Source organism: Alligator mississippiensis, chromosome 6 (genome assembly GCF_030867095.1).
Source record: "Alligator mississippiensis isolate rAllMis1 chromosome 6, rAllMis1, whole genome shotgun sequence".
NCBI lineage: Eukaryota > Metazoa > Chordata > Crocodylia > Alligatoridae > Alligator > Alligator mississippiensis.
This window is the reverse complement of record NC_081829.1, coordinates 99,430,487-99,451,042: the sequence shown is the minus strand read 5'-3', so window position 1 is coordinate 99,451,042 and position 20,556 is coordinate 99,430,487. Positions and strand designations below refer to the sequence as shown.

Here is a 20,556-nt window from a genome sequence, read left to right as displayed (position 1 = left end):
AGATGGGGTTTCCCTGCCCCCTGCCGGCACAAGGCGGGGGCGGAGCCGAGCGCGCATGCGCAGCGGAGTTGGGCGGCAATGGGCAGCGGCGAGGCGCGCTCAGGTAGGAGGGGGCGTCGCGCGGGGTGGGGGGGGGAGCGGGGTCCTGGTGCCCCGGGAGGGGGCTGCTAGCTCCAGCCCGCGTTCAGCCCTGTGTGTGCCCCCCCTCCCCGCTGTGACAGTGGTTTAGCCCGTGTGGAGCCCTGAAGGGGTGTGCCCCCTCAGTGTAATGGTCTGTCCCATGTGGTGTCTAGGTGGGTGCAACCCCCCCATTGTAATGGTCTTTCCCATATGGGCTCAGGTGGGTGCAAGCCCCTCCCCTTTGTAATGGTCTGTCCCATGTCCTGTCTAGGTGGGTACAAGCCCCCCCATTGTAATGGTCTGTCCCATGTCCTGTCTGGGTGGGTACAAGCCCCCCCCATTGTAATGGTTTGTCCCATGTCCTGTCTGGGTGGGTACAAGCCCCCCCCCTTATTGTAATGGTTTGTCCCATGTCCTGTCTGGGTGGGTACAAGCCCCCCCCATTGTAATGGTTTGTCCCATGTCCTGTCTGGGTGGGTACAAGCCCCCCCCTTATTGTAATGGTCTGTCCCATGTGGTGTCCAGATAGTTGCAAGTCCTCCTTCCCCATTTGTAATGGTCTGTCCCATATGTGCTCCAGTGGGTGCACCCCGCCCCCCATCGTAATGGTCTAACCCACCTGGGCGCCTGTCCTGCACCGAGCGCAGGGGCTCTTCCCATCCCCTGCTCCCCTGTGTACGGCTGCGGTCAGTGCCCTGCCGCAAAGGTGGGACGAGCCCAAAGCCACGCTCGTTATCCCCAAATCTTCCGGACCGTGCTAGAAACCCGGTTAGGAGGCAGCCCAGCCCATGGGGGTGTGGGGGGGTCCCCCGTTGCAGGGGGCCCAGGTGTGCGTCTGCATGGGGGGGCAGTCTGGAGACCGTCCCCGGTGTCGCGGTTGCTGCTCGAGCGGCTCCTCTCTGAACACGTCCAAGCTCGGTCCAAGGGAAAACTAAGATTGCACTTTGACGAGGTCGGAGAGTCTTCAACCCATTTTACAGACCACACAATGGAGACATAAAATCGTAGACCATGAGGGTTGAAGGTACCTCAGGGGGTCACATCTAGTCCAACCCCTGCTCCAAGCAGGACCAGCCCCAACTGCATCATCCCAGCCGGGCTTTGTCTACCCCGGTCTTGAAAACCTCCAAGGATGGAGATTGCACCACCTCTCTGGGTGACCTGCTCCAATAATTTACTACCCTCCTTGTAAGATGTTTCCTCCTAATATCCAGCCTCGACTTCCCTTGCTGCAGCTGGAGCCCGTTGCTCCTTGTCCTGCCATCTGCCTCCGCTGAGACCAGCCCAGCTCCGTCCTCTTTGCCGTAGGAGCTGCAGGCTGCGTCACCCCCCTCGGTCTCCACCCCGTGGTGTGATGAAGTGATTTGTCCAGGCAAGAAGCGATGGGAGAGTGGACCCCGGGGTCCTGCCTCTCGTTCCCCTCCGGTGGTTGCTGTCCTGTCTGGGGCGTCGTTTGCAAAAGCAGGATCTGATCTCAAGCCTTAAAAGAGGAGGTGACGTGGCCGCCGCTGCTCCGAACATCCTTTGTGCCTCGGCGAAGGGACAGGACCGCGGTGGCTGGTACGGGTAGGAGAGGTCTCGCGTTGCGGTCCTCAGCCCTGGCCGTTGGCGTAGCCGCGCTTGTTGAAGCTGGCCGGAAACGTCACGCTTCTGGCCGGAAACATGCAAAAAGGGTTCTGGTTGTCTCCGTTTCGGGTCCTGTGACAACAGGAAATCATTTATAATCTGGCGGCTGAAACTGTGGGTTTGCGAAGCGTCTGCCTTTTTCAAAAGGGTCTTTCGAGGGGAACGTCCTGCTGAAAAATCCAGGGTGAAATGAGCCTCTTCAGAGGGTCTGCTTAGATCCTGAGGTTCGGGGCGGGCTAGAAATAAGGGGAGGTAGAAAATAGGGTGTTTTTTTTTTTAATGGGTTGTATAATTGGAAGCAACACGTCTCTGCTTGCTGCAGCCCTTCTATTAATGCTAACGAGAATCACCATGAGATTATGGTGCATTAATAGCACCATAATCAACCCCTTGGAGGGTCAGATGGGTTTATTTTTGATCCTGGTAGGGATCAAAGTGTCAGATCGCAGAAGGTTCAGCCCAGGGATCACTGGTATTTATTTTTTTAAATTCCCATGCTTCTTTGTCGAAGGGTTTTCAAGTTAATACACGGGAGGATAAGAAATGTTCAGTCAGTGGCATGCGAGCAAGCTCGTCCCGGTGATGTTCTTTCCGTCCCAGCCGAGTCGGGTTGTTACGGGCACGTCTCCTTGGCAAGCTTCGGTGATATTGGACCACCTCCCCCCGTTGTACAGTTGGTGCCACTAAAAAAAACCCTTGCTTGTCCCATATCCACGACATCAACCCTGTTACTCAACGAGAAGGATTGCAGTTGCAATAGAAACTCATCCTAGGAGAGCACGCAGCACCAACAGATTCTCCCTATGCCCGACCAAGGGTGTTTGTGCCCGGAAGCTTGCAAAAAACTTTTTTCCCAACTATTTAGTTGGTCTAATAAAGGCTATCGTATCTACCCAAAGAACCTTGCCATCCTGCAAACAAGGCATTGGTCATTTTCAGCTGTTGGCATGTTATTTTATTTTATTTTTTTGAAAGCCTGCTTTTCCCCTTGGTGAGCAACTTCGCAGGGACACCGTGCACAAAGTCCTGCCCGGTACACACACTTAAATGAGGAGAAAGGCTCTTGCATTTTTCTGTGCTCCGGGAACCCTCTGTTTTTATAAGACATACCAAAGTCCAACAGAAATGACTTTCAAGATGATTTGCATCCCTTTGACCTTCCTTGTGGTTTGCTGTTTCACAGGCTCCTCAGACAGTGAGCTAATTTTGTATTAAATAGCCCTAAATGAGTGAGCTGAAGAAGCTTATTCCCAGTTTCATCTGGGGACTTTTTGGAAACAGCCTGCATGCAATAATATGAAACATAAGGCTGGAAGGAGCAGTAGGTGTCTAGCCTGGCCACCTGCATATCAAAGACGTCATATTTCACTCAGTTATTCCCGGATTGAGGGCGGTAGCTCGTGTCTGGCTCAGACGTGTCTTCTGGGAAGGCATCCCACCTTGAATTCTGGAGTCGTCGTGGTTTTCACCCTGTTTTCATTTATGGACCCCTAAAAAATTTTGAACGGAGGTGTGGCCCCTTTTGAATTGTAAGCATGTGTATTCACGTACTTCTGATTGATGACAGTCATCTCTCGCAGACTCCTGAGACCCCAGGGGTCTGCGGGCCGCGGGCTGGGAACCGCTGCTCTAGGCTAGAGGCTCCACCACAGCCCTTGGGAGTTGCTCTTGCTTGAATGTGTCCGGCCTCAGCTTCCAGCCCTGGTTCTTCCTCCAGGTTTAAGAGCCCTTTAGTTCCAACGTCGTCTTCTTGGGAAAGGGTTTTATGTCGTTATCGATCCATTTTGCCTGTTAAATACCATTGAGACATAACTTGAGCCCCTGAAGTCTCTCAAGGTACGGCATTTTCTCCAGCCCTTAAATCTTTCCTTTCCATCTGGAGCCTGGCTTGCACGTCTTGTTCCTAGAGATATAACTTTGCCTTTGGCTGTACGAGAATGTGTTTGATTTAACTGGGCTGAGCATGCTGAAGCACCCAGCTCCCTCTCCGTCGCTGCCTGCGTCTCTGTCATTACTTGCCCCCTTGCCAGGCTGGGTGTTATCTGCAATTTTCTTTTAGCAGCAGTTTTATATTTCTGTCCCAGCCACTGAAGGCTGTTGAAGAGCAGTGGGTTTCCTGCCAAATCCAGCGAAGTCCCTCTAGCACATTGCCAACTCGCAGCTACTTCGAAATCTGTGCGATAGCCAGCTCTCAGTCCACTTAACATCTGCTTTCTTGCTGTCGGACAGCGCTTATCGACTCCTAGAGAAGTCGGGCTGGAAGGGACCTCCACAGGTCATCTAGTCCTACCTATTGGGGCTGGGTAGGTTGAGCATCACTGCTGTAGGATAATGCTGATTTAAAAAAAAAAAAAAAAATCAGAATATTACGCGGCCTTTCCAAAGTCCGAGTGTATTGTATCTCTGCTAGTCTGGTCAGTAAAGGTGATTGCAATCTCACTAGGGAATGATATCGTTTGGGGTTTTGGACAGGCCCTGTTTTCCATAGCACCTCGTTGAAGCGGAGCACCAGCTAATGCCAAGTGTTAATTACTGCCAGCGAAACGGGAAGGTACGCGCGCGTCTCCTGCAAGGAAGGTGCAAGCATCTCTGGCGGACGCAAGCAATTGAGAGGGTGTGAGAAGGGTGTTGCTGCCTCCCGCCCATGCCTGCGTATCATGTGGCTGGTAAAGAATGCGGTAGGGTGTTTCCTTGTCGTGCACAGCAATTCAAGCGCACAGGAGATATTTCCTTATTGTCTGCTTTTCCTGGTCTAATCTGGAGAGCAGATTAACGCTAATCCGTTCCTTTGTTTAAAGGTTCAATTATGCCAGCAGTCTGTTTTCTGTCTGTTTGTTAGTGTTTCAGGGGCTGTTCCAGCGGTATCCTCTCAACCCCTCTACGAAGTCTGCCCGAGTTAGCCAAGTGAGCCCTTCACAGGAACACGATAGGGTTAAGATTAAAATTGCCACTACTAACACTCAACCAACGGGCATCCCTTTTTGCTGCAGGTTTGGGCTCTTCTCAAAGGGATGCCCATTGGTCAAGTGTTAGTAGTGGCAATTTTAACCTTAAACACTAGCAAACCGACAGAAAACAGACATGGGTAGAAGCTTATTCTTCATGCACGGATGCCTGGATGAGGTCTTCTGTGCCGTGAAGTCCTGCGGTCACCCCCCCGCGGATTGCAAGGGGTGGGTGTCCTTTCCGTGCTCGAGAGATGAGGTGTGCAACAGGAGGGGAGGGCCAGGCTGGAGAAACTGGGAACACACATGGAAGTGTTATGGTTTTACATCACACCAAAGGAGGGATCAGGAGGGAAGTCCTGTTGACTGTGAGTAGACCACAGCAGATGTTGCAGGGGCCCCAAATCCGACGCGTTTTCCAGCTCCAATCTCCTAATGCCCTTTAACAAAGGCAGTGCTTTCCAGGTATCTCCTACTAACATCCTACTCAATAAAGGTAAGAGCTACAGACGGTGACTGGCAGGGATGAGACCTGTGCTTCCCATGCAGAGAAGCATCATTGGTAGCCATCGGTCTCAGAAGACCACAGAGATTGCACCTTTGGTGGGTTACCAGTACCTCCACAGCTCTCGAGTGGCTCAGGAGCCCGGTGTGTGACAAGCAGACCCTCCAGTAAGTTGCTCATACAAGCTCAGTTGAGCTTGCATTGGCACGCGGAGCACCGTTTCGTCTTGCCTGCCTCTGCCGCCTCTTTTCTATCTCATCGTTGACCTCCATCCCGAAGCGACATAGGCCCTGCTTCACGGTGGCTTTCCACTCGCAGCGGTCTGAAGCGATTGACTCCCAGCGTTGGCCATCGATGCACCGCTCACGAAGGCTTTTCTTGCAGACGTCAACAAAACAGAAGTTGGGCGTCCAAGTTGACGTTGGGGATCTGGCCATTGCTCATACGATTCGCATGTCCTAACCAAGAGGCACCTCTGTCTCTGGAGCATGAACATACTGGGTATTTTGGCCCATTCCAGAACAGCGAAGCTGGAGATTTTGTCACGCCATGTTACACCCAGGATACGGCGGAGACACGGAAGATGGAAACACTTCAGTTTTCTTTTGTGCTTAGCATAAGGAGTCCATTGCTTGGCTTCACAGATTTGCATTTGCTAAATTATAATAGGCGTTTGAATGTTTATCTTGCTGGGATCATTTGATCCCTGCAGACTTTCTGCCTCTGGCACGGGGCTGGACTCAATGATCTTGCAAGGTCCCTTCCAGCCCCTAATGTCTATGAAATCTATAGCTGCCGTACAGTATGGAGCTAAGTACGCAAGTGCTGTAAATGGACATCTTTGTCGACAGAGTTAAAAACTCTGTTTTTCGACAATAAGGTTCAAACTCACACTGCTGAATGTGGCTTTTTATCTTCCAAGCTTCCTGCTCGGCTGTCGTGTTTGAGAGATTCACCATACCTAATAACCATTCGGCCCTTTGGAGAGAGTCTCTTGACTCTCCTTCCCTGATGATCAAGAATTGAAAGCCTTTGAAACGTCCAGTGAGTAACTTGACTCAATGGAAAAGGTTATGAAAATAGCAGCGTTGGCAGGTTTAAACAGCACTTTTATGACTCTAGGAGCAAAGTCTAGTTCTTTAAGCCCAACTCTACCTCTTTTCATCATTTATGGAAAAAAACCCAACAGGCTGACGACTATCCAAACAAGCTGAAATTGCTCACAAATGTCAGTGCGGCGACCCTGAGAGAGGGGTTACACCGCTGGGGGGGAGCAGCAGCAAAAATGACGTGGGAAGAGTATCCGTACATGTCGAAGTGGAGTGTCTGGAAAATCCCCCCAGCTTTTCTGCTGTATTTAACATTTGCTAGCATTAAGGGCAGTTTTGGTAGCACTTCTCGGCTTTGTCTGCCCATGTTAAGTGCACTGTTAGCACGGCACTCGGCTATTACATAGGGTCTGAGTAACGGGAGCTCCCGTCACTACTCTTGAAAGGCGGTGGTTGGGAGCACGAGAGGGGTTAAGCTGGATTTTTCCCCGCTACCGTTCATTAGCTAGTCGTTAAATCCTGCCATAGTAAATAGGTGGGAACCCCTCTTGTCTGAGAACAGATGGGGCTGCTCTTTTGGGCTCAGGGGCAGTATCCTGCGCTGTGCTCAGGCTGGTGTTAAACCCAGGCTAACTCCACTGACTTCAGTGGGATTATCCCAGGGTAAAATGGGCTTGAGATCAGCATAGCCCTCCACTCTGTGCTTCCTGGATGGATCGAGAGGGCCCCGTTGATTTTTCTTTTAGTCATCACGGAGCCGTGTATCACGGGGCTCTCGCCTGTCCACATTGTTCATCAGACTCGCTGGTGGGAGATGGGAAATGTCTATCAAGTGATGTCATTGATTGGAACAAATGCTTTTGCTTGTGGTAAATTGAAAGGAAGTGATTTAAAGTCCTCGGGCAGAGGAAACACTTCTTTGTGCATTGCTAGTCGTATACATAATGGCCTAGACGCAGTCAGACTCCTGAGTGCTGGGAAGTCGTGAAGGGGCCAGGATTTCAACATCAGATTTGATGCCTGGCCACATGTGTGTGTGTGTGTGTGTGTGTGTGTGTGTGTGTGTGTGTGTGTGTGTGTGTGGAGGGGGGGGTGTATAAATATAAATATAATTTAGCTCTGGAAGTATCCGTCCACAAAGCAAAACTGCAGAGTAACTCAGGGAGCAGCTGCAGCAGTGCGCGCACGTGTAATGATATCACACCTGCAGTCATGTTTCCGGGACTGAAATCCCGTCCCCCCGCCCCTCCCAGCCCCGATAACTCTCTTCTCTCAATTTGACTATCTAAAAATATTGGTGATTAGTTCTGTTTTTTGAAGGCGAGGTTTCTGTTTGTAACTGTAAAGCCTTGTTTCATCTCAGTTGGCATTTCCTATACAAGGGTGAGAACAGCCAGTCCGCTGTGCTGGACAACTGCGCCCTCAAAGCGTCGGAGACCTGCCAGCCTTGCTCCGAGTCGGCAGCCGTAGCTAGGCGAGCCCCGTCTTTTACGACAGCAAGGAACAAATGATGGCTTACGCTCAGGAAATGGCTTGACTGTCCCTGGTAGCGGTGAGCCTTTTACATCCTCTTTAGCCACGTGTTTGATGCCAGTGCTCAGCTGGTTTCAGACACTTGAGTCTGACTGCATTTCTTCTCTCGCAGGAGGAGCCATGGATTGGCCCCGGCCAGGGTCCAGCACGTGCCGGGAGAAGTGGCCCATCTGAAGCGGAGGTGATGCGACGCCCCATGACAGAACCAGCAGGACCATGGGTTTGCGATTGCGGGGCTGTCTCTCCGCCTTGCCCACTGCTGTGGTGTACGGGTCCCTCTCGCTCTTCATTTCCATTTTGCACAACGTGTTCCTCCTGTACTACGTGGACACCTTTGTCTCTGTTTACAAGATTGATAAACTGTCCTTCTGGATCGGCGAGGTACGCCTGTGACGTCTGGCTTATTTTTTTTTTCTACTGTTCTTAAGTTAGACAAAAGGATCTGAAACCAGAGCTGGTGCCGTATGTTAGATCGGAGAGAACACTGCTTTTTATCCCTTAATAGGAGGGGAGGGGGGTGGGCAATCCCGATAAATCGAGCTGTTTAATTCCCTTTCATATAAACACAAAGTGAGTAGAAACTCCAGAAATGCACTATTTTAAGAATGCCTTTCAGTTTGGGGGATTTTTAGAGCGTTTCACAGACTACACGCAGCAGCACTGAAGCGTAGTATTAAATGAATCTGAAAATCGCTCCACCTGCCTGGGTATAGATTTCGAAGCCTCGTTGTAGGCACCCAGGTTTGAAAACGCTGGCTTCAAGTTATAAACCTGTTGCTTCCCTAGGCCTAGTTTCAAATATGCAAACAAGTGATGTCAACACATTGCTGGTAGATACCGTCCGTACATCAGAGTCACTCTACAATTCAGTACTTGACCGATATTGGTAGAGGAGGGGGTTTGTGGTGTGATGACAAGGTGGAGGAAGGGTATTTAAGTGCTGTATTATCCCCATTTAAAACATACTGTTGGTTACTAAGCTCTCTGAATGGCGGTTATCTCTCTAACAAGACATCCTTGCTGAAACTGTGTGCCGGGGTCTGTTTCACCGTCCTGTCTGTCTTCTCTAGACAGTGTTTCTGATCTGGAACAGCCTCAATGACCCCCTCTTTGGCTGGCTGAGTGACCGGGTATTTCTTAGCACGCAACAGTAAGTCTAATTCTGTTTGCATCCTTGGTTCAGTCCTAGAATCGGAGAGAGGTAGGGATGGACGGGAACTCCAGGCATCATCTAGTCCAGCTCCCTACCTGAGGCATGGGGTTGGACGAGACATTGAAAAGTGACTAGATATTGTCACAGGAGGCTGAAAAAGATTGCGAGGAGGTCAGGTGAAAAAAACAATGGGATAGGAATGGGGCTGCAGGCATGAACACCTTCCCCCTCTGCCCCCCATCATCCTGAGGATGCTGCTTGTGCATCATTTAGCACCCGACGTATAGAGGAGGCCACCAGCACCTGTAACTAACTACAGCCCTAGCAGGTTCAGCTCCCCGCAGGTGACCTGAGGATGCTCAGATCCAAAAATAAGAGCCTGTGGTGCTCAAGCAGAGGTTTTTGGAGTCGGAAGCGGTCGTAAACCTCTGTCCACAGGGTGAGACAGGGCTTCCCTGCTTGAGTGGTTTGAGCAGCCTGCATTGCCATGGCTTTACCACAGGATTGCAGAGCAGACAGTGCCAGGCTGCCAGCCCGAGTGCTGCTCTCTGTGTGACACCCTGCGCTTCCCCTGTGCTGTTTTACCTGTGGTCAGGGGCTGGGCCACCTCCTTCCCACAGTGGCAGGGGCAGACAGGAGATGAACAAGGCATCTTGCTATCCTGGTAGATGTTGTATGGCTGCCTTCTGGGATTGTCAGGAGGAAACAGGTGGTGCACAATAGCTCGGCGTCTCCCCCGGCAGAGGAATGTGTCCAAAGTTTCTCCCCCTTGTCTTGCAGGCCGGGAGCGGAGATCTCCTTGCCAGAAGTTGTTCTGAAGAGGCTTAAGGCTCTGAGCCGCAACGGCCCCCTATTTGCCCTTTCCTTCCTGGCTTTCTGGGTTGCGTGGGCCCACCCAGGCTTGCAGTTCCTCCTCTGCCTCTGCTTCTACGACAGCTTCCTCACCATGGTCGATCTCAACCACAACGCCTTGCTCGCGGACCTCGCCGTTTCTGCCAAGGACAGGACCAGCCTCAACTTCTACTGTTCGCTCTTCAGTGCCATCGGTTCACTCTCCGTCTTCATGTCCTACGCGGTGTGGAACAAAGAGGACTTCTTCTCTTTCCGCATATTTTGCGTGGTGCTGGCTCTCTGCTCCGTCCTTGGCTTCAGCCTGTCAACGTGGCTGCTGAGGCAACGATTTGAGACTGAAGGGAAAGCAAAATGGGACCAAGAGGCCACTTTGAAAGAGTAAGTGGCATCAAATGGCACAGCCTTTCATTCACGTTCACGTGGTGGCCTGATCCCTGGCCACCACGCCAGCACTTTGAGCAGCTTTCTGCTTGAAGGGGAGAACATGTGGAGCACCTCAGTCCCCCAGGGCTTGTCTGTCCTGCCTCCCTGCTCTGCCTGGCATTGCAGCCAAAATGCCAGCTCTGCCCACCTGCCCCTGCATGGGGCATGTCAAAGCCCATCAGGAAGCACAGCTAGCTGAGAGTGGCCCTGGGCACATGCTGTGAAGCACACCTGAGACCGAGCTGGGGAGCGGTACTGCGGTGCCCGCTGCAGGCTGCTTACATCCAGCTGTGCTGCTGCATTGGGTGGCTGTTAGCAGGCAGGGCTCTGTACCAGGCTCGGCACAGGTGGGGCAATACGGCTGTAGCAGTCTAGAGTCTTCTGCTGTTCAAAAGTGGATTAAGAGCCACCGGCTCCTTGAGGGTCACTGGACTTGGCGCCAAGTGACAAAGCTGACTTGGGTTAAGTGACTTGGAGCGTCAAGCTCCTTGTGCCCAGCCTGCATAACCAATGGTCCCTGGGGAGGAGAGAGCCACCTGCAAGCGTGTAAGTATGGATACCAGCAAAAACAAAGGGGCTGCTTGAAGCCGGGCTTGAGAATCGGCGGCGGGGGGGGGACGACGACACACTTGAGGAGCAGTCGTGGGTGATGAACAGAAAGTCTCCCAGGCTGCAGTGGGCTTCCAGGGACAAAGCAGTGCAAGGACAAACTAGGGACATCTGAAACCAGCTTGAGGCTGAGAGCTGGACAGGCAGTGCCGAGAGTAATTCCTGGTGTTGAGTAGAGAGCGAACCTCCTAGCCAGAGGCCAGTGCAGCAGCCTTGTAGCAGCAGCCCTGCCCAGCACAGAGTCCTCCTGCTCTCCCTTTCTTGTGAGGATGGAAGAACCGTGACATTTCTGACTCGTCTGGCAGTCAGTGTGCTGGGACCCTTGCTGATTCCACTGTTCACAGGCCTCCTGCTTTCCCCCTTCTGTTGTAGCTGCTGTCCCTTCTCTGAAATTCAGACTGGAGGCAGCCTGGAGCACCTAGCACTGGGAGGCCTGGGCTTGTAGCTCCTCCCACAGTGCGGCTAATAGCATGGGTTTGAATGAGGCTTGGATGGATTTGCATTGAAATGTCATGGCAGCTGGAGTGGGAAGTGCTTTGACGGGCGCACATTTGAGACAATGTCTCTGCAGACAAACCCAGTGCTGCCTCCAGCAAGAAGCAAGCCCTAGGCTTTGCTGCCTTTGGCTTGCTCTGGAAGCAGGAGAGATCAAGAATGGGCATTGGCAGGAAGAGAAGGGGAAAAGGTGTCTGGCTGGGCATGCAAGGAGGGAGTGCTGGGTGTGATTTATACAACATCACCCAAGGAGCTAGGGTTAGAGCCACACTGGGAACGCTGACCCCTTTGAGCTTGCAGGGGAAGGGAGTGCAATGGGAACCCTTCTCCAGGCGGAATCACTAAGAGCAGTATCGTTTTCCCTTCAGACTGTACGTGGAGCAGCCGTCTGCCCCGCAGGAGAAGAGGATCACGCTGGCCGAGTACCTCAAGCAGCTCTCCAGGCACCGCAACTTCCTCTGGTTCGTCTGCATGAACCTGATCCAGGTAGGTGTCGCGCTGATACGCCGCAGCCCAGTGATTCACCCGATGAGCCGTTGGCTCAGGTTGCCTGAGACTGTGATTCAGCAGGACGCCGGTTCTTCCAGAGGGAAAGCAGGGGTGTCTGCATAAGTCTGTGGGGTTTCCTGCCCCCCTATGTGTGACTCATGGCCTGTTCTCCATACCTGTGACCTGAGAGCACTCCCTCTCCTTAACCTGCTCTTCTCTCCATTGCTTGCAGAGGGCAGTAAAGTGTAGACCAAGCTGCTGCTCTGCTGGGAAAAGGATTTGACTATTGCAAGCTCTGAGACCATCCCACACAGACCAGCTGGAACGCTGCAGCCTGATGGTTTCCATGTGGCTGCGGGTGGGCAGGGGCGCGGAGACAACGACTGGGGAAACCCTCACTCTGGGATCATGTGGCTCATTTATAGCTTGGAAAAGCACCGTCCTCTGGCCTTCCCATGTGCACACAAAGGAGCCTCCTCCCATGCATTCCTGAGGCCCTTGTCACGTCCACCCTCTCTCCAGCTGAGGGTTGTGCTCCATTCATCACAGGTCTGGGTTCCTTATCCTGGTTACCCCCAGGGGTCAGCGACAAGGACAGGCTCTCTCCCAAGCTTCCCTGCAGCACTGCAGTTCCTGTTGCCTCTGCAAGCCCTTGGTCTCCCTGCAGGATGCTGCATATTTCCCCACCAGGACTGGGCTGGATACAGCTCCTTATTAGTGCCTGTCTGTCTTGTGGGTTGCGAGGGCGTAGCTGGTGACTTGCAGAGATAACTGCTGATAGCACTGCATTTGTCAGCATGATAGCAGGGCATTTATGATGCTGGCATCCCTGCTATACACCACCCCACCTATGCAGCGCCCTGGCACTGGACACCTAGGCTAAAAATAAAGCACTGGGTTAATTATTAGACCAGGATATGGCTGGCACCAAAAGTGGCACAGCCATTTAAACTAGCTTAAATGGCAATTAAGATGAATTACCCATGATTGTTCTGAGGAAAAGTGTTAATTTGGGTGATTCACAGATATTTCATGCGGGACATTGAGCTTGGCTGTCTGGGAGGTCTGGATTTGATGGGACGGAGCGCACCCTCAGCAAGTTCCCGCGCTGCGAGGAGTAGTAGATATGCTGGAGGATAGGGCTAGGATTCAGAGTGACTTAGGCACATAGGAGGATGCAACCAGAGTAACCTCATGAGGTTCAGCAAGGACACGTGCAAAGTCCTGCACTTAGGAAAGAACAATCCCCTGCACTGCTACAGCCGGGGACCGACTGGCTGGGTGGCAGCTCTGCAGAAAAGGACCTGGGGGGACAGGGGACAAGAAGCTGAATACAAGTCAGTGGTGTGCCCTGGTTGCCAAGAAAGCTACCGGCATCCTGGGCTGCATGGGTAGGAGCGGTGCCGGCAGATCAAGGGCAGCAATTCTTCCCCTCTATTCAGCACTGGGGAGGCCACATCTGGAGTCCGGTGTCCAGCTGTGGCCCACACTGCAGAAAGGATGTGGACATGTTGGAGAGAGTGCAGCGGAGGGCAGCGGAAATGGTTGTGGGCTGGGGGACAGGACTGGTGAGGAGAGGCTGAGTGAACTGGGCTGATTTAGTCTGCAGAAGAGAAGACTGAGGGGGGGATTTGATAGCAGCCTTCACCTCCTTGCAAGGGGGTTGCAAAGAGGATGTAGCTGGGCTGTTCTGGGCAGACACAGGACGAGGAGCAATGGGCTCAAGCTGCAGCCAGGGAAGTTGAGGTTGGATATTAGGAAAGAATTTCTCACTAGGAGAGTGGTGAATTAGTCGAACAGGCCCCCCAGAGAGGTGGTGCAGTCTCCATCCTTGGAGGTTTTGAAGGCCCAGGTAGACAAAACCTTGTCTGGGATGATGCAGTTAGGGCTGGTCCCACTTGGAGCAGGGGGTTGGACTGTCCTGAGGTCCCTTCCAACCCTCATTTTTCTATGATTCAATGTGGCACATAGCTCTGTGATGCAAAAAGCTTGGATACGAATCTCTCCGTTTTTGCTCTAGGGTAACAGAACCCAGAGTTTCTCTTCTTAGTCCGCCCCGTGCTGGTCGGATCATCGTTATGCTTGTTTTCACAGGTATTTCACTGCCACTTCAACAGCAACTTCTTCCCTCTCTTCCTGGAACATCTGCTGTCTGACCGGATCTCTGTGTCCACAGGATCCTTCCTGCTGGGTGAGGCTGAGATGGGCCCTGGATGTAACACTGTCTAGCTGCAGGGCTGGCAGCCAGCTCAGCACTGAGCGCCCTTTTCCCAAACATGGGCTCTCTCCTCTCGGGGTTAACCTGCTCTCCGACCCCTAGCTGGGACCATTGCTGCCACCACGTTGAGTCCCTGAATTTCCCCGTTTTGTAAGTTCAAGAGAACCAGTATTTGCTCCTCTTCGGAGGCAGGAGGGAGCAAGATGGGCATTTGGCTTTAGGCTAGAGTCACAGTTGTGGCAGAGACTGTGCGAGACAGGCTGGGAGCTCTTTGTCTTTGCAAACCTGGGTTTAAATCTAGACTCGGGGGTGACGAGGCCTGGAGCGCAGTCACTGTCTCTTGGTTGTAGCTGGAACATCTCCGGCTGAGCAGACAGGGTCAGCAGTGCAGGTTCTGGAGGGATGCAGGGGTTCGTCCCGGGCCAGGAGCGAGGGGCTTGGTGCAGACACCTTGTCTCACTTCCTCCCGTGCTCTTAGTGTCTGAGCCGAGTCTGGTCGTTCCAGTGTGGATCTGGGAGTCAGCGTTCCCAGCGTGGCTCTAACCCTAGCTCGCTGGGTGATGTTGTATAAGTCGATCACCTCGGATCCTCCCTCTCTCCACCCAGACTAGGCTCGTCTCCCTCTTGGGGAGTTGTGAAGCCACGTGGGGTGTGCTGTCTAGGGTTGAATGCTTCTGTTAGCATCAAATCCACTCCATTCCACACAGGTGATGGGGGGGGATCGCTAGCTTTCGTCTGAACCCCCAAGTGTGGGTGAGCTGAGCCTTGTGTCTGCATGGTGCAGAAAGCCCCTTGAGTCAGTTGTGTGTCTTTCTCCCCCCAGGCGTTTCCTACATTGCTCCTCATCTCAACAACCTCTACTTCCTGTCTCTGTGCCAAAGATGGGGGGTTTACGCCGTGGTGCGTGGGCTCTTCTTCCTGAAGCTGGCGCTCAGCGTGGTCATGCTCTTGGCAGGACCTGACCAGGTGCATCTGCTCTGCATCTTCATCGCCAGGTGTGGGGCCTCTCTCGGGTTGCACTCGGCGTGCTGAGGGCGCCTGTCAGCACTGGGTGGGAGCGTGGGTGGTTTTCTCTCCCTTTTATGGACAGGGGATCTGAGGCATGGCAGGAAGGTGCTGGGGCAGATGCTCCAAACGCTGGCTCGTGCTGGGTCTCCGGGTGAGAGGCCGTCTTGCCAGGCTGCACCCAGAAGACCTGAAAAATATAGCATGGGGGGAAGTGGCAGCGGAGTGAGCCAGTGTACACGCACATCGTCAGGTACATTCACTGCGTCTCCTCCTGTCCTCGCTCCCTTCAGGGGGCTCGCGGAGGCCGTGGACCTCGTGGGATGCAGGCAGACACTAGTGATGGGAGAATGCTCGTGGGGGCTGCTTTGGGATCAGGGTTACATTTCTCACCGTGCCATGGACATCCCATGCTCGGCCCAGCTCTGTTAATGCTCCCCGGGCTTCCACCTGAAACCTCTCTGCTGCCTCCCACAGCAACCGGGTCTTCACTGAAGGGACTTGCAAGTTGCTGAACCTGGTCGTCACCGACTTGGTGGACGAGGATTTTGTCTTGAACCGCAGGAAGCAGGCGGCCTCGGCCCTCTTGTTTGGGATGGTCGCTTTGGTGACCAAGCCAGGCCAGACCTTTGCCCCTCTGATTGGCACCTGGCTGCTGTGTGCTTACACAGGTGAGTGACGTGGCATGCTGCTCCCCAGGGACGCAGGCGGGTTGGGGCTGTCTGCTGGCTTCTGTGACATGGCATTTGGGCAGGAGCCAGTGAAGAGGAGGCTTGCAGGATATCCTGCTCCCAGCAGCAGATGCACGTTAATGCCCCATGTGCTTTGCCCCCCCCCCGGCTGGCGATGCAGTCAGAGCCGGTTGCCTAACTGAGGTCAGGGCTGGTCAGGATCGATGGGAGACCAGTGCAGCTGGGAAGTGGCTGTAGTGGTTTGCTGTGGGGCAGGGCTGATCACTGACCCTCCCTCCCAATGGATAGTTTAATGAAAACTTTCTTAATTTTTTTTTTTTTTTTTTTTTTAAATTGAGGCTTTTACCATGAGATCTGAAGGCAACACAGAATGCCTCCAGGCTGAAACTGCAACATTTTTAAACCATTTAATTAAAGAATTGATGTACAGAGTCCGCCAGCCTTTTTCCAAAACGGAGTCCCACGCCGTGCGCTTTTCCAGAGTAGGAAAGAGCCGGGGGCAGAAAACCTCTGCCCGCTGCGAGGGGGGGACGACGGGGCACAGGATCCTAGCGCAGCGGGGCTGGGAGGCACCTCCAGAGGCCACATCTAGTCTGGGTGATGGGAAGATTGGCAGCTTACCCCTTAGTGATTTAAATCGAGGTGAAATTCAGACCACCTTGCTGAAGGAGAGGGCGAATAGGGCATGTCCAGTGTTTTCCACCCTGCCTCCTCTCCCACAGAGCGCCCAGAGGCTCTGGTGCCTACAGACGAGTCTCACGGCCTTTTTCTCGGCCTCAGGTTACGACATCTTCCAGCGGGACCCTGTGAGCAACGTGCTGAGCACCCAGCCGAAGCTCGAGTCCGGCACGGCCTGGAAGCCCACCCTGCGCCAAGGCTGCTTCTACCTCCTCGTCTTCATCCCCATCACATGCGCGCTGCTGCAGCTCCTCAGCTGGTCCCAGTTCAACCTGCGGGGCCGGCGCCTGCAGGCGGTGAAGGCCCAGCGCCAGGTCCTGACTCGGGGTCACTCGCGAGAGATCAAGATGATCTGAGACCCCTTCGGAGCCCTTTCTGGGGACCCTGCCTCTTGCCAACTGTGTCTAGTGCGGTGCGCCTCCGTGCCCTCCGGTGCAGCAGAGGCCAGCGGTGTTACTGGTCACCGCTTCCAGGTGCTTACGATTCAACTGTGAAATGCCCCAATACTTGCCAAGCAGAGATTTACTCATTCCAGGAGGCGGCAAGCGCTTCGTAGAGACAGGTGATTGCAGCAGTGCCGGGTGGGTTTGCTCAGGCAGGCGCATGGAGTCCCAGGTTCGGCATCCCCGTTGTTGTCCTTCAAATATAAGATCCCCTGGAATTTAAGACACATGTTCTGACTCTCCGATGCAGCCAAAAAAAACCCAAATCAAATATCCTAGTAAAGCAAATTGACAAGGGCACAGCCACGGCAGGGCACAGGAAAGCTTTTCACTGTTTACATTTTGACTCAGGTTTAGGACGGGGGCATTTTTGGAAGGAATACTTCGTTTTAAAATGTTTCTTATATTTGAAGGATTACAGCAGAGGCGGACAACAGGGGAGCGAACAACTCGCTTGCATTGAGTTGTGGAGAGAGCTGGTTGAGTGAGGTCTCTAGGGCAGCATTTCGCCCCGTGGGACTCCCATGGGAAATGCTTGGCCAGTTTGGCAGTGGCTTTGTGCCTGGCCAGTGGGACTCCATGCCTTGCCTCTGCCCCCATCTGGAGCAGCAGGAGTGGGTGGCAATGCAGAAACTTCCATTTTGGGGGTGATGGGTGCCCTCCACCCACTGCCAGATAAAGGCTGGGATGGGCAGGGTCCCCCTGGAGTGCTGCCCGGAGGACTGGAGACCCAGGCAGGGCTCGGAGCTGAAAGGGGGTGTGAAGGACCACAGGGAAGGCAGGCAGGGATAGGGGCAGGTCTCCTCGGTGCTGGGAGACTCCAGTGCAGCGGTCCCAGTGCTGACGCTGAGCCTTATGTTCGATGCTCTGTAGGGGATGACACCGGGCCTGGCTCCGACCCATTTGTGCTGGGTTGAGATCGGGTCCGTCCCCCAGAACAATTTACTGCAAAGCACATTTCCTGCAGCTGCGGTCGGGCACGAGGGCCCTGCCCTCACCGCAGCGCCAGGCACATCCCTCAAACGTGGAGGAAGCCGTCCAGGGCAAGCGGCTGCAAACCTGCCTGCCTAGCTCAGCGGAGGGGAGGATGTCCTGGCCGAAGTCCCACGGCTCGTTGCTCCCAAACTGCCGCAGAGGATGGTGAGGCCAGGCTCCCGGCAGCAAGTGCACAGGGCAGGAGAGAGCCCCCGTCACTGCCTGTGACCCGGGGCGGTTTCTCCATGACAGCAGGTACAGCCGCACTCGGCTCATGGTGCTGAATCTCAGGTTAGATACGGGCTTCCAGGCTCCTCAGTGGGCTTGGCCCTGGGGGCTCTGGCGACAGTCCTCATCCCCTCCCTCCCCTGCCAGCTGTGCTGGAGGACCCGTGCGCTGCCACTCTCCAGCAAGCTGGCAATGTGGGGGATTGCTGAGCACTAATATCCCCCCCTTCCAGCCCCATTGCAGCCAGTCTCTTAACAAGGTAGGGGCCCTCCCATGCCCAGCCACGCAAGTAATTTCACAGGCGTCAGCAGTGCTGGGGGGGCTGGAGCATGGCCCCGCATCGCTGGCAGGGTGTCTGAGGGCAGCATGGGCTCTGCTGTAAGTCCAGGGACCCTTTGCCCAGCTCTGCACCTTCCTTTCCCTTGCTGGGACAGGAAAGCGCAGCCTCACATGGCCGCTGGGTTCTTCCTGCCTTGAACCGTCTTAAACCCCTTGCACAGTACTATGAGCGAAGTCCTGGCCCCAGCAAAGTCCCAGGCAAAGCTCCCGTCTGCTGCCCCTGGGGCCAGGATTTCACCCTCCTGGGAGTGGCATTTGTTTCACCTCCTGGGACACGCCAGGCTCTTAGAGCAGTGTTTGAATGGGTGAAGACCAACCCCGGTCTGTCACTGGCTTTGACCCTCCTGCTTTATTTACATCACGGACAAGGGGGGTGGAAGGGAGCTTGGGAGGTCACATCCAGTCCAGCCCCCTGCTCCAAGCAGGACCAGCCCCAACTACATCATCCCAGACAAGGCTTTGTCTACCGGGGTCTTAAACACCTCCAGGGATGGAGACTTCACCACCGCTCTGGGGATCCTGTCCCAGTGCTTCACCACCCTCCTAGCAAGAAAAGTTTTCCTAATATCTAACCTCAACTTCCCTTGCTGCGCATCGTGTTCGGCTAATATCCAGCGATAGCCGTGGAGCGGTTTAGTGCAGGGAGCTCTGGCCTTTCCCCGGGTTGGGATCAGGTCGTGCGCAGGGTTGTAGCTAGCAGTTTTCCTCCCAGCGGCGTGCGCAGCTCCACGTCCTGTGCAGTCCCCTGGCTTGTTGGCAGGGAAGGTTTGGTGCTGAGCACGTGTCTGCTGGTGTCAGTAGAGCCGGAGCCCGAGATGATGCCCAAGCGCCCTGGCGTTGTCTGGTTTGGCTGCAAGAGGACCAGCTTCTGCCGCAGGAGCCGGGCAAGCGCTGGGAGCTCCCGAGGCCCAAGGCACCGTCCTGTGCACGTGCTGTGTGTTCACCCAGGGGCCGGTCAGGTGGCACCATCGGCTTCCCTCCATCCGGCTGTTAACCACGGAGCCACCCACATCCCCACTGCCACGTCTTTTTGGGGCACGACTGCCTCCAGCCTTGGACCAAGACACAAGGAAGCCATGCCACTGCCTGGACCCCTCCGCCTCTTCGGGCGGTTACGCCCTGACTTATCCATGTGATTTTTACCAGGCCTCGTGCCTGACTTTTCGTTTCCGAGCCACAGGTGATTAAAGGCCTTTTCTGTATCGCTGTCCTGGCGTGCTTGCATTCGGGGCAGGTGCCTGTTGGACGCTGGCTGGCTCCGGCCCAGCTGGGCAGGTTCATCTTCCTAAGTGACCAAGTCTGCAGTCGGTCTGGTCCTGGGGTGTCTTGCACCAGTGGGAGCCGGGCGGGATCCGTAACGTCAGGGAATTCGGGCCCTTGGCATCACCTGCAGTTGTCATGCGCAGACCAAGTGGTACCTTTAAACGCCCCGTTTTATTCCCGGCCTGTACCTGGTGTCAGAGCCATGGCTTTGGGGAGAGGCCGTGCTGTAGCCTGCTTGTGACTGGGCTGTCTCCTCTGCACCTGCCCTGCTCCCAGCAGCGATTCCCCGCCAAGCCCCTTGCATCGCCCTGCACGGTTGTGTTTAATGGCTCTACCTGCCCCCCATACTGTCAGTCCTCGCTTCGCCGGGTGCGTCCCTGACGAGTTCCCCACGACCTCGCGGCACTGATTTACACCCTGTGTTGCCTGGAAGGGCGAGATCTCTCTGGGCTGCTTCGTGCCCTTGCAAGTGACAGCAGCTTCACTTGGGGGCATCGCTCGAGCTCCCCTCCATCCTGTCGGGGCGGGAACGTCGAAAGAGCAAAGCCAGGTCGCAAGGGTTTGTCTTTGTTGTGAACTTTCAAGTCTGAATGGCGGAGCCGGTGACGGGAGAGCAGCCAATCTATGGAAGAAGGGGGTTGGCGTGAAGGCGATCCTGGTAGCAGGCTCCTCTCTGATCTCAGTAAGCTCCAGGTTTCACAGCACGCCAGGCTTGCGAGGCAAGAAAGATGCAGAGGGAAATAGGGGATAAAACGCAACGTGAGTTTGATCCCATCAGACTAACCCAATCTCCGCTTGATGACCCGTTTTCTAGACAAAGGATGCGCCCTAGATCTGATCTGATCTGCCTGGACGTCAGGAAAGCGCTTGATAGGATGCTTCCCAGGGGATTAGTAGTTAACTGGCCTGGCACAGG

General features: G+C 54.4%; 1 protein-coding gene across 3 annotated transcripts; it reads left to right on the top strand.

The window, feature by feature from the left end:
• Positions 1–26: 26 nt before the first annotated feature.
• On the top strand, positions 27–19,579 carry MFSD13A (major facilitator superfamily domain containing 13A). 3 transcript variants are annotated; one of them, XM_019486023.2, is made up of 10 exons: positions 27–103; positions 7,609–7,797; positions 7,891–8,159; positions 8,849–8,928; positions 9,712–10,161; positions 11,679–11,796; positions 13,894–13,990; positions 14,841–15,012; positions 15,500–15,693; positions 16,495–19,579. In XM_019486023.2, the coding sequence occupies exons 3-10, from the start codon at positions 7,995–7,997 to the stop codon at positions 16,746–16,748; spliced, it is 1,530 nt and encodes a 509-aa protein (XP_019341568.1). In that variant the 5' UTR covers positions 27–103; positions 7,609–7,797; positions 7,891–7,994; the 3' UTR covers positions 16,749–19,579. The 3 variants fall into 3 exon arrangements, with proteins under 3 accessions (XP_019341568.1, XP_019341569.1, XP_006278776.2); XM_019486024.2 differs by having other exon boundaries at positions 43–103; positions 7,628–7,797; XM_006278714.4 differs by lacking the exon at positions 7,609–7,797 and having other exon boundaries at positions 81–103.
• The last annotated feature ends 977 nt before the right edge of the window (positions 19,580–20,556 follow it).